Here is a 13,644-nt window from a genome sequence, read left to right as displayed (position 1 = left end):
GAATCGCATCTCCTACAAATCACGGGATAACCTCAAAAGAAGTCCACCCATGAAATCGTTAATAGAATTCACAATCCGTTTTATAATTCAATCATGTAAACTTTACTATATATCTGACTATTTACTGTGAGATAATGGCAATAGTGCACTTTAACTCGCCGGTAGTACGTTTATTTTACTTCTCTTCGTTCTATTTGTGTAGTTTCAAAATATAATTAGCATATAAGAGGAGTGGCTGCGATAAGAAGGACGAATTGTGGAGGAGAACTTGTCGATTATTTGGCAGCAAAGAGAACTTACCAAAATTGAGAAGTCGTGATAATAACAAGTATGTCCTAAGAGTGCTTAAATTTCTTTCATTTTCTTTTTAGACTTCAAGCTATTTCTCAGCAAGAGGAGTAAAATTGACGCGACCACGTTGAGAGTCAGACTATTTGAGAGTTAGAATCGTCGGCATGTTTTGGAGAATTGTTTATACGATTCGAAACTCAAACTTGTCGTCGTCGTTGCGTTATGGAGAAGATTAAATTACGATTCGAGTCGGACTTTTGAGAATTGGCGCCATCAAGTTATCGAGAAGATTAATAAGGATTCGAATCAGACTTTTTGGGAAATGGCGTCGTCATGTTATGGAGAATTTTAAATAAGGATTCGAGAGTCTGACGTTTTGAAAATTGTCGACGTCATGTTATGGAGAAGATTAAATTACAATTCCAGTTGGACTTTAATAAATTGTGCTTCAACGTCAATAAGAATATAAATGGCTAGTTATGTTTCTCTCAATAAATGAATTGTATCGCGCGTTGTGTGGAATAGGACTCTGTTCTGCTGAAACACATGATGAATTGTCAAATCAAGTTGAATGCAAAATGACAGATAGTCGCCAATTCTGCAATTAAAGAAAATAGTTGTCAATTTAAAGTTTGCCGTCTCTAAAAACACTATATACATGTTTTTCTTTTGCATATGATGTTTATGAAGCTTAACTGTTGCATTTGTGTTATATATATATATATATATATATATATATATATATATATATATATATATATATAATTTTCAGAATGTGAGAGATTATATAATTATTTGCACAGTCAAAGAACATCGCAGCTCATAAGAGCCATGACAGCCAACAAGCCAGAAGTTTTTCCCCTCGCTTGGGCTCACCAGTTAGACACACCTGAACCCGAGATTCGAAATTCGAGTTCCTTGCATGCGAGGAGAGTACGCTGCCACTTGAGCAACCGCGTACATATGAGCCCAAATGAGGGCGAAACTCAAGTTTTTAGACTTCAAGTTTGTTGACCGTCGTGGCTCTTGTAAGCTGCGACGTTGTTTGACTGTGGAAATAATTATATATATATATATATATATATATATATATATATATATATACACTCACATTATAAATAATTATTTTTATACCTATGTTGTATATAACGAGTGTATATATGTGAGTTTTACATAATGAGTCTCTTTATCTTGTTAGCGTCTCGTCTATTTGTTCATGTATTTCGTGTCTATTAAATGTGAGTGACGTCTTCCAATATATTATCATCTGGTGCATAAATGTTTCTCTTGTTGATGTGCGTATGGGTATGTGTACGTGTCGACATAGTAAACAATTTATAGAAAGAAGGACATAAACATTTTGTACATTTATGCTAAATTAAGAACGACATACCTCGAATCACAACCATTTTCGTCTATTCCAACGTGCTCCTGAAATGTAACCATGTCGCCCACGAAACACTCAACAACCAAATTGTTTCATATTTATATTTATTTTAGTTGCGAGTTGATAAGCCGTTTTCTTCTTCACAACTACATACGTTCATTTACCCAGTCCAGTGTTCCCATGACTTTCTCTATTTCACAACTCCTAGTTAGAGACTGACTTAACTAACTTCCTACGTATAAATCTAAAATTCATTACGTCATTACTACACGTTACATAAAGATCCTTGCCGGGTTTTTGCCACGTATCTTTGTTTATATTCTAACATTCTTAGTGAAAACATTTACATTCCTGAAAACTAATGTAAATCTTCTCAAACACAACTATCAGCAAGACTAACCAGTATATTCCGGGAAGCTAATAACATAACACACACTAGTGTTTCATGCTTTCGCAATTATCAGTGCAGGAAGTGACGATTACTATTGCTCGGGAGAATCGAAGTCACCTACAAAGTCACTTTCGACTCCATTTGCTAGACGTTACATCCAGGTCACCATCTACCACTACGAGAATTGAGGGAAGCTAAACAACTATAAATGCCAAATATGGGCACAACGTTAAAACAGTCAATATTGTTCAAATGGCTAGAAATTGTGAACATCGCACAAGGCTAGCTGACCAGACAATGCTCAACTTCAGGACTTCTTAGAGAGGTTAAGGCGGTCGAGTTTCAATTCTGGCTCAAAGTAGTTGCTATTATAGTCATACTAAAGAAATGTAATACAGCAAAACAGTTTACCTGTGGATGATTATAAATGCTCCGTATCTTGGGTTGAGCATATTGGGGAGTGAAAAAAAAACTGCCACTAGCGTATAACGCAATGCTCTTTGTGTAAATAATGAAGCTTAGGTATTTGTACAATGTTTGATCATTGTAATTTAACCTACCCATCTTAGCAGCAGCCAAATAGCGTAACGATTAGAAGGTGATCGAGTTTCAAGCCTAGCCTTACTTAAGTTAGTTGCTAGTTTAGCTGCACTAAAGAACTGTGATACAGCGAAACAGTCTATCTGTGGATGTCTATATATATATATATATATATATATATATATATATATATATATATATATATAATGGTGATCTTATCTATTATTTATAATTAACTAGCCTGAGTGCTCGGCGTTGCTCGGGTGTTTGAAGGTGTGTGTTGAGCAAAATAAACAAATAAATAAATTGATAGTAGGCAGGCAGGCTCGAACCCGTACCGCGAAGGGGGGAAAGAACGTGAAAAAAAACATGACGTTTTTGCTGTTGCGTCCATTGCCAAACCGGAAGTGGCAAAGGTTTAAATTAAGGCTAGTCAATCTAAAAGAAGGGATGACTTTTGAAAATATCAGCGAAAAAAGCGACCCCTCCCTGTAGAAAAGTGCCCAGTTGAGGATGAAGGAATAAATGCTTTTAGCAAATTGTTCGATAGTTGTCGCCTGAAGAAAGGTCACGCTTCAAAACGACACCAATCTCATGAAAATCCGTCGCCTCTGTCGTAATTCATATATTTAAACAGGCGGATTAGATTTTATCTAATAGATGGTTCACATATTATATTAAATTCTATACTAGGCCAGCTTAGTTGATTGTACTCGGCAAAATTTAATTGTAAGTGATACTCTTCTGGAGGTTGAAGTTTCAATCTTCAGTGTGAGCGATATGAAGAATACAATTGTAAATTACTCAAGATTTTTATTCTATCATGGCTGACGGAACGAGAACATGCTACTTGCGTGCATCATTAAGGTTACGATCGAAAGTCCTCGGCACTCCTACTGAAGACATAACAGCAAACACGACGAAAGACATTCATGATCATATATTACGACTATGTAATCCCTACAGCTACCTACCGTGTCTCTAATGATAGAGGTCTGAACAGAGCTGAAAGGAAGAAACAGACCAAATATCAAGGTCTCATGTATGCTCTGAAAAGAAACTGGAATCTTAGGGAGATGTCAATCAAACCAGTTATTATAGGTGTCACAGGGCTTATGAAGAAGAACCTGAAGTCCTACCTAACTAATACTCCTGGCGGACCAAGTGAAAAAGAAATCCAGACAATTGCCCTTAAGGGAACAACGAGGATACTAAAAAGAGCTCTCGATTGGTTTCAATAAGAAACAGTGCAATGTTGGCAGCTGGTTTGGATGCTCCATACCCAGCATTACAATCTTCAAAGAAAGAAAATTAAAAAAAAAATGTATTGAACGCCTAGCAAAGCATACAGGTCGCCCATCGAACGCATTTTCACATGTTTATGCTCTCTCTCTCTCTCTCTCTCTCTCTCTCTCTCTCTCTCTCTCTCTCTCTCTCTCTCTCTCTCTCTCTAGAAACCATGGCTCGCTAATCTATACGGACACATCCTTACGCCTAGTTCACTAGTTTATGGTGATAGCCAAAATACGTTTACTAATTTTCTCCGGGACAACATTTTGATTTTATTTTTGGAGCGTTCCACTCCAGACAAGGGACGACAATCACGAAACTTATTGAACCTTTTGCGGAGACTTTTGGTAAAGCAAAGCGAATACATTAAAGTAAAGTAGTATCAGAACAGAAAACATTACTTACCGAAACACTTATTGAATAAAATGAATTTTTTTTGAAGTGCCGAATGTTTTCAAATATTTCACAATATGAAAAATTAACCGTTTTAAATTATTTCTAAACTTTAAAAAATATCCCAAACTGTTTTTATTTCAAAATTATAATCAAACGAAAGTGTTCATGTGTCTGTATGTGTGTGTATGTGTATCTTACCCATACGTGGCATACACATTTTCGTTAATCTTTATTAACCCGTTATTTATTGAAACTGAAATTTATTGAAATAAATAATGCAATATCATAATATAACGCATCTTATAAACCCTATACAACAAAAATAACTACGACATTAAATCAACCATAGTGCATTTTCATATAAACCTCAATCTAAACAAATATGGGATTCTGTAAAACCACGTAACATTACCTCAATAACAAATCCTTAATAATTATTTTTTACTATAATTATCACCTTTAAAATAAAAACGCTACCACCACCAACAACAAAAATTATTAACGTAAAAATACAATCCAGGCAGCTTAGGGTAGATAGAGCTTGTTAGTAACAGTGTAGTGTTAGTAGTTCTAATGTTAGTAGTAGTAGTAGTAGTAGTAGCAGCAGCAGTAGTAGTAGTAGTAGTAAAATTTCGAACCCTTCGAAACATTCCATATCTTAATGGTCCTTCATGCCATATTTGATGGAATTACGTTAACTGTTTTTGAGGCCTATAAGTATTAATTGTTTTAGTATTAGCATTAGCAGCGGAAATAGCGGTATTATTAAAATGTATACCTGTTCCTTTCCCTCAAGGAAGTTTCTTGCCAAATTTAGTGAAATTCTGTCGAGTATTTTTGGAACCTACAAACGACCAACAAATATACAAAAATACTCTCTTTTAATATATAACTATTTTATCTATGCAAGGGAGGACACACATGCATATGTAATGAGAGGTAATTCACCAAGGCTCAGATGTGCTAATACCAGAAATATAGTTATCGAAAAAAACAACAAACAATAGAAATATTTAAAAAGCTATAAGAACATAGATTCTTATAACCAACAGTTATGTGAAATACTTATTTAACCAACACATGTATATATTCACTAATTGCATAAGAACTACTAAGTATGGCATTAACCATATGATGGAAATGTATACATCAGTTTGGAGAAAGAAGCCATTGAAGCTTGTATAGCAGTAATGGCGATGTTTACAATAGTTATCAGAAAAAGGTAAAAGACAAAACTAAAAAAAAAAACAAAAAAACAAATAAGCAACAAATAAATGTTACCAAAGGCAAGAAAAGTTACTTTTCTACCTATCTGGATAATTTCTATGCATATGCTTTAAAATAATTTGTGAAACATTGATAATCGTCATAATCGCTTCCAAAGTCGAAACTTAAACAAAAATACAGGTAATAAAAACATATCCAAATACCCTATATATCAAATTTCAACACTGTACACCAAACATTCAGAGAAGAGTTTGGTAGAGAATTTTCGCACACACAGAGACAAGGTCACTTTATATATATATATATATATATATATATATATATATATATATATATATATATATAAAATATTTTCCGTTTTCATATTAAATTCTTCATGTTTATACATGATTTATATTATGAATATATAGGGTATGCATAAATAGAATTCAGCGTAATGGTGAAATGGCATCAACCATCTACTAAGAAACCATTACAAATAAATAAGAAATTAATTAACGCTCCTTAACCTTCATGTAGTCGCTCGCATATTCATGACTGATTATATTAAAAAGTTCGTTTTAATAATTTTTTAAATAGAAAAAGTAGATCTGGCCTTCAGCTAAGATTGCTACATTTAAGTTAGTTTGTCCCTAGTCAATGTAGGCAAAACCCTTTTATACTAAGGCAATGTTTATTTCTTGTTACTTCTAGAGTGCCCCCCCCCTTTTGGGAAGCTGTCTTTTCCCCACATTAAAAACGACCTTGCGTCACATTTTGCTATCGTGGAGAACCAAATAAATAGTAATAGAAAAAGTAGGATCTTTAAATATCGATGTCAGAGCGAGAAAAAACTGAACTTTATAGGTACACACACACACGCGCGCGCGCACGCACACACACATATATAATATATATATATATATATATATATATATATATATAGACAGACAGACAGACAGACATACAGAGAGAGAGAGAGAGAGAGAGAGAGAGAGAGAGAGAGAGAGAAGAAGGACTATTACAATAAAAAGGAGATAAAAAAAATTAATAATAATCTACCTTTGTGTCGTATCATAATATGATCCCGCCATTATTTTTTTGTCTCAAAAATATACGGTTAACAAAGGTATTCCATTTCGTCCACGTATTTTCTAGATAAGCTTCATCAAGATGTCTTCCACACTAAAACGAAACAATCTTTAAATTCCGCTAATGATTGAACTCATGAAGTATGTACATAAGAACGTGTTTAATCTGGAATATATACGTTAATCTTTTTTCTTTTTTCTTTTGAATGAAGCAGAAAATTGCAACAGGTCGACCCTGAGACTCGGGTGTTTGTGTGATAAACAGGATTGACACAGTGAAGTTGTAAGAAGAATAAATTCAAATTGTACCTCGTCGTACTAGACTCTGTAAACAACATCAAAGAAGATTAATGGATCGATGTTTACTCAAGCATTGGATAAACAATGCACGATTTCCAATCAAGCAAGCTTCGGTGGTGGCTGTCATCCTCCTACTCACCAGTCTGCAAGAAATCAATCTCATATTTCATACACATTTATATAATGTTATGTCTAGTTCATACTTTACTTTATATATATATATATATATATATATATATATATATATATATATATATATATATATATATATATATTGAGGGAATTAGACCTAGAGTCTAAAAAGCAGAGTTTATTTGAATGTACTAGAACATGTATTAATACTATTAAAAGAAAAACAGTACTCGTTGTAATGTGGATATACAATAAGCTCGATAGGCATATATATCCTAGAGCTATTTTAATATTGAGTAAAATGATTCATAATTCTGAATTAAAAATCAGTTTCAAAAGGAAATTGATTTTGTTTGATTTACTTTGGAAACTGATTTTTGATTCAAAATTATGAATCATTTTACTCAATATATATATATATATATATATATATATATATATATATATATATATATATATATATATATATATATATATAAAAGAAGCATAAATGAAAACCTTAAATTAAAATTTACATGTAAACTTTACTTTTTGTGACAGAATACCTCAAACAAAGATGATTAACAAATAAAATTCTTCAACGACGGATCTTGTTTTTTACTTCATCATTGTGAATTGAGATTGATGGAAATTCCGAATATAGACATGTATTTTTTTTTTCTTCGTTTGTTGATCTCAACCAAAAGATTTCATAATACTCTGGAATTACCTATTTCGGTTTCTTTTTCATTTTTATTTATTCATTTTTATGAACGGTCTACAAACTTCTTTTTTTTTTTTTTTTTTTCATTTTATGACCACCGTCATATAATGTCGCTTCATCCAATGCTAAAAGCAGCAAATTTTTCATTGTGCTATGTGTATAAATTTGCTAACATATTTCTTTCCTCTGGAGAGAAGAATTTTGCATTTTTTGGAATCTCCGTGAAATAAGGATTTCTTAATTATATGTATGTGGGCATTCTATCAAAAAATAAATTTTCATTTACAGTTTTCATTTATGCTTCTTGTATTAAACTCTACTTCCTATTGAGCTTTTGTATTTGGTTGGGATTAATATATAAATATTAATATTAATATTAGATTGAAGTTTACATTGGCTTTTGTCTAGGAAACTTTTCTTACCTACCTAATTTGTATATATATATATATATATATATATATATATATATATATATATATATATATATATATATATCCTTTCATAGTATATATATATATATATCTCCTTTCATAGTATATATATATATATATATATATATATATATATCCTTTCATAATAAACTTTATTAATCGAAATAAGAACTATTAGAATCGACACATTTTTGCCAACGAGAAACTAGTTTATTTATCCTATTAGCATAGAAATCCGGAGTTCTGGAAGCGATGAAGTTATTAAAGGCAGATTTGGCATCATCCCGGCTTGTAAAGCATTTTTTGCGCAAGAAGTTGTCGAGATGCTTGAAAAAATGATAATCGATGGGCGAGAGGTCCGGTGGATATGGCGGATGAGGCAGAGTCTCGTTGCCAAAATCATTTAGTTTCTGCAGGGTCAGATGAGCGACATGCGGGCGAGCGCTGTCATGGAGGAGAATTGGTCCTTTCATATTGACTAATCTCGGGCACATATGTTGGAGTTTCTGGTGCATTCGTCAATTTTTCGGCAGTACTTCTCCGTCGTAATCATTTTGCCCGGATTCAAGAAGCTGTGATATATGAGACCGACCGCAAATTATCAAACAGTCACCATAACCTTTGTGTGTGTGTGCAATTTCGGCTTCACGAAGTGTTGTGGAGCTTCTCCGGCATCCAACCACTATGCCGAACGTCACCGGTTGTCGTAGAGGATCCATTTCTCATAACACGTCACAATTTGCTCGTTGTGCAGAAGAAACGTAGAAGACACCTAAAAACGACAATTTTTAAAAAATTATTATTCAATTCATGCGGCACCCATTTATCCAACGTTTTTTACTTTACTATTTGCTTTAAATGGCGAACGACTGTCGAATAGTCGAGCTTGAATTCAACAGCAACTTCTCGTGTTGTTTTGTGAGAATCGGCTTCAATTAAGGCTTTCAAATGTCCGTTATCAATCGCAATCAGCCAGCTGCAACCGTCTTCATCTTCGAGGCTCTCGTCACCATTGCGAAATTTCTTGAACCACCATTGTGCCAGACGGTTATTAGTGGCTTCTGGGCCAAACGCATCATTGGTATCTCGAGCTGTGCCGGCAGCTTTTAAGCCTAGTTTAAACTGGGGCAAGAAAATTTTGCGGATTTGAATTTTGTCTATGCTGTCGAAAAGCCTGCAAGAAAATAAATGAAGAGATTGAGAACGGTAACGAATAAGACGATTAGATAGAGCGAAAAATGCGCTTCAAAACGAGATATAACATGGCTATATAAATCAATAAATTGATTCAGAAATCATAGATAAAAGTAACATATGTGAGAAAACGGAATTGTTTTTGCACCAAGCTAATATATATATATATATATATATATATATATATATATATATATATATATATATATATATATATATATATATATATATAATTGAATTGTTCGTTGTGCTTACATTGATATTAAAAGCCTACTTTTTCTATTAAAGATATTATTAAAACGATCTTCTTAATATACTCAGTCATGGATATGCAAGCGACTTCATGAAGGTTAATAATTTACCTATTCGTTTGAAAAACGAGCGTTCATTAATAAATTATTCATTTTTATGTTTTTTTATTAAAAGATTAGTTTCATTTAATTATTACGCTTAATTCTTTTTATGCATAGTTTCTACATTGTGAATAATTTGGTAGCATTTGGGATGCAAACGTTCTAGCACATAGAAATGTATTTCTCTCTCATCATTAAAAAAGCTGTTATTTTCATGGCAAGTGCTCATCTAAGCCTCAATCTAAGCTTCCCTCTTGCCAAACATTCATAAAAACACTTGTCTAACTACAACCACTATCAACAATTTCCCACCACTCTCTATCTGTGCCTAAATCTAAACGCAGATTCTATGAACAGCGCTTCTTTCAAATCGTATCGGAATACTGACTGCAACTTGGATGTCTTCAAGTCCAACGTTAACAAATTCTTAATGAACCGCCCCCTTAAGTAAACACTTCATCAAATCTCCACACTAACGTAATGTACTTGCAATAACCCTTATCCTTGAGTGGCTTCCGGGCCTTGATAAGTGTTGACCACTGTGTAAAAAAAAAAAAATCATTCTACCACTCCCGAAGGTATTTCACTCCCGACACAATCCTCTGCCTGTATAAGAGCCAAATACATCCTAAAATGTAGTACTGTCACATTTGGTGAGGAGTACTCTTTTCCACTTTGACAGGGTTCAAAACCAGTTTCGTGATGTCTTTTTCTCCTCCTCGCAATCTCTGTCTGAAGAGACGTTGCGCGTCTATCTCTGCTCTGTCATTATTTTCATGGCAAGTGCTTAACTGAGCTTCAATGTATACTACCTCCCCTCAAAACAGTCATCACAAATACTCATCTAGCTATAACCACTGCCAACAATTTCCCCTACTCTCTATCGGTGCCTAAATCTAAACGCAAATTCCATGAACAAAGTTTCTTTCTTAGAACTACCTATCTGTGGAACTCATGTGGCTACTTTCTAGATGACCACAACATGGTCGTTTTCAAGTTCGATGTAAACAAGTTCTTGTTGAACTGCTCCCTTAAATAATTAAATCCTACCCAATTTTCACCATTACTTTTCTTTTCGCTGTTTTCTCACGACCGCCTTACATCCATTAACCCTTATTTTCGAGTGGCCTTCAGGCCTTGATAAGTTAACTTCCTAGTGGCTTTCATTACACACCTCTCAATTTGAACGAAGCCGAGTTTATAGCACAGAAGACTGTGATGAGAGACTCGTTGAAATTAGACATTTATCAACGCGATTTTATTCAATTTTGTGTTGCTTAGAATCGTGTCAGTACTTGGAGATAGATTATCGCTAAAGCTCTTTTTTTTTCAATCACCTGCCATTATCTAACTTTTTAACCCCCCACCTCTCCAGTTGTAAATCGATTCGCTTCCTTCTCTTTTCAAACAAGATATCACAGTACAAACGAGAGATTTAATCTGTTTTGTTTGGTGAAGTATTGTTGATATATAACTTCTGACAAAAGAAACAAATATGTTTTATCTGTAACGCATTTTCTGAAGTTTCCAGTTACCGTAAACTGAAATATGAACCGATACACTCGAAGCATAGCTGTCATAGAACGAATTCATGCAACACATATTTATTTGCTTTGTTTATTTCTTTACAGCGTCCACGACGGTTGAATAATCGCGTTCATCTATCTCTCAATGTCTCTTTATTTACACACACATTTTCCAAAATAGTAAATATCTTAGTTGAATAGTTTAGTGGCTATGAGGTCACATAGACTATAACCTCTACTTGTCAATGGAACTTTCTTTCCCCTCCACCACCCGGAAAACACACACATATATCTATCTATAGGGTGTCCTAATAAAATGTATACGCTCTTTAAATTATCTCAACTTGCTACATGAATACGCTATACCACGTTCCCTAGATATGTTTAGGAATTAAAAAAAAAATGGAACGTCCAGCAGGGTGGAGCACTTCCCCACTATCATCATGACGTAAGAGCATATCTTGATAGTCACCTGCGAAACGCAGTGTGAGAAAATTAATCTCACAAACTCAATACTCCCTGGCAGAGGTAAAATAAATCCACAAATTACAAAACCATTCCTTTAAACTCAAAATTTATCCAGTTATAACAGTGTTAGTTTAAACTAATCAGAAAAATACAAATAAAACACAATAGCCCAATTACATTTACACATTTATTGTACACTGACAAACATTTAAAGAACAACACAACATAGTACAATGGAGACAGTTCAATAAGATTCACCGGCTGGTGGAATAAGTCCTTAGAGCTCACCTCGTGGTGGAAAAAGGTTCTCCTCTTCTTGAGAGGGAAAATCAACATGTCTGCCCGTGACCAAAAGTAAAAGACACAAGGAATATCTAAGGGGCAGATTACTCCTCCCCGGTGTCCTCTAATTTTTAGTCCCCTACAACAGCAAAGAAAAGTTATTGATTCTGGTACAGTTCTTGCAAAACGGTTGGCCAATTTTGCCTCCCAAATAGGGAGCCAGTAGTTAACTCCTTCTGGTGGAAAGGTAGTTCGTTTTCCTTCGAAAGGATCCATGATAATTCATAATGTTCTCGGCAAGAATTCTGGTGCTTTTAATTAGGCATAAATCGAGTCCCTTGGGACTCTAATTGAATTGAGAAAAGTTCAAATATTTAGTAGATATAAACATGATGATAATGTTCAAAAGATGCCATCCTCTAATTAGGATATCTTTAAATCTGTCTCTACTTGTAGAGATTTCAAGTCGTTTTTTTCACCAAACATTTAGGTGATATAACGTGAAGAAATTGTGGCGGCTCCATTCTCGATAAGGCATTCTTCTCGGAGCCGCCCTTTGGTGAGTCTTTCTTGCCGAGCGTTTTATCGTAGACTGAAAGGAAAAAGAATGTTTACAAAAAGGGCGCCGAGTAATTAACTTGGCTCATACAAACTAACCAATCACAGGCCGCCTACTAGAATTGCTTGTAGGTGGCTTAAAATAATGAACCATGGCATGTAACTGGAAATTTCTCACAATAGTTAGGACGAAGAGGAAGTATCGAGTACTGTCCACACTCACCGGATTCCCCCCCCCCCCGATTTTTCTCTTTTTGGCGGGTGGTAGGTGGGGGCATGTTAAACACAGGTTCACACCACAAAACGCTGCAATGAATGAGTTGAAAGCATCCATAGAAAGAAGATGTGTCAACATACCAATTGAACTGATCAGGGACGTTTTCGATTCAATCAGTGATCGTTGTCAGCTGTTCATGGACCACAATAGCCAATAATTAGCTGGTTTCTATATTTGTTCACAGTATTTGGATGTATGAAACTTTTCTTATAATAAATGTTGGTTTTATGGTCACTTAAATTGTTTTTAAATCCTTTTTTCTATTTATTTTTAAATCCTTTTATGGTCACTTAAATTGTTTTTAAACCCTTTTTTCTATTTATTTAAAAAGAAATACAACTTTGTTATACATGGATCGTGGAATTATCTGCAAAAGATCTAGATAATTTTTCATATTCTTTTAAATAATCATTTTAATTAATTCCTATTATTTTTTTTTTCGGTTTTCTTATTTCATGTTTACTTAACTATTACGTGTAATTATATTCATGCAGATTTTCTACATGATTTATACTTGCATAATATTTGCGTAAAAAGGTTATAATAAATACAAACCTCTTTATATATATATATATATATATATATATATATATATATATATATATATATTTGTTTAAAAAAATTTGCCTACCAAACTCCTTTATCAGTTTTTGGTCTACAGACATGAAACTTGATATATAGGGTATTCGAACCCATGCGGAACTTTATATTAGGTTTTTAGTCGGGGAAAATCGGTGAAAAAGTGTGACAATTAAAATAAATAGAATTTGCCAGGTGAAAGTCGAACGACAGCATTATGAATATGCATGCGTAACGTAATAGCTATTG

General features: G+C 33.9%; 1 protein-coding gene across 7 annotated transcripts in view; it reads right to left on the bottom strand.

The window, feature by feature from the left end:
- The window catches only part of LOC145246711 (uncharacterized), a 186,390-nt gene that overhangs the window by 106,653 nt on the left and 66,093 nt on the right, over window positions 1-13,644 (bottom strand). For 3 of the 7 annotated variants that reach the window (XM_080108446.1, XM_080108453.1, XM_080108447.1), the window contains exon 3: window positions 5,074-5,139. The exons of 3 other annotated variants lie outside the window; for them this stretch is intronic. Coding sequence is in view for 1 of the 4 variants with exons in the window: in XM_080108452.1 (XP_079964578.1) it covers window positions 6,564-6,595 (32 nt within the window). In the remaining 3 variants the exon portion in view is untranslated. Of the gene's footprint in view, window positions 1-5,073; window positions 5,140-6,563; window positions 7,028-13,644 lie in introns of those variants that run through there. One more of the 7 variants, XM_080108452.1, reaches the window with a different exon arrangement.

This window comes from Euprymna scolopes, chromosome 24 (genome assembly GCF_053919585.1).
Source record: "Euprymna scolopes isolate OS-2025 chromosome 24, ASM5391958v1, whole genome shotgun sequence".
Classification (NCBI taxonomy): domain Eukaryota; kingdom Metazoa; phylum Mollusca; class Cephalopoda; order Sepiida; family Sepiolidae; genus Euprymna; species Euprymna scolopes.
The sequence above is the reverse complement of the archived record's forward strand: the minus strand, read 5'-3'. Positions and strand labels throughout refer to the sequence as shown.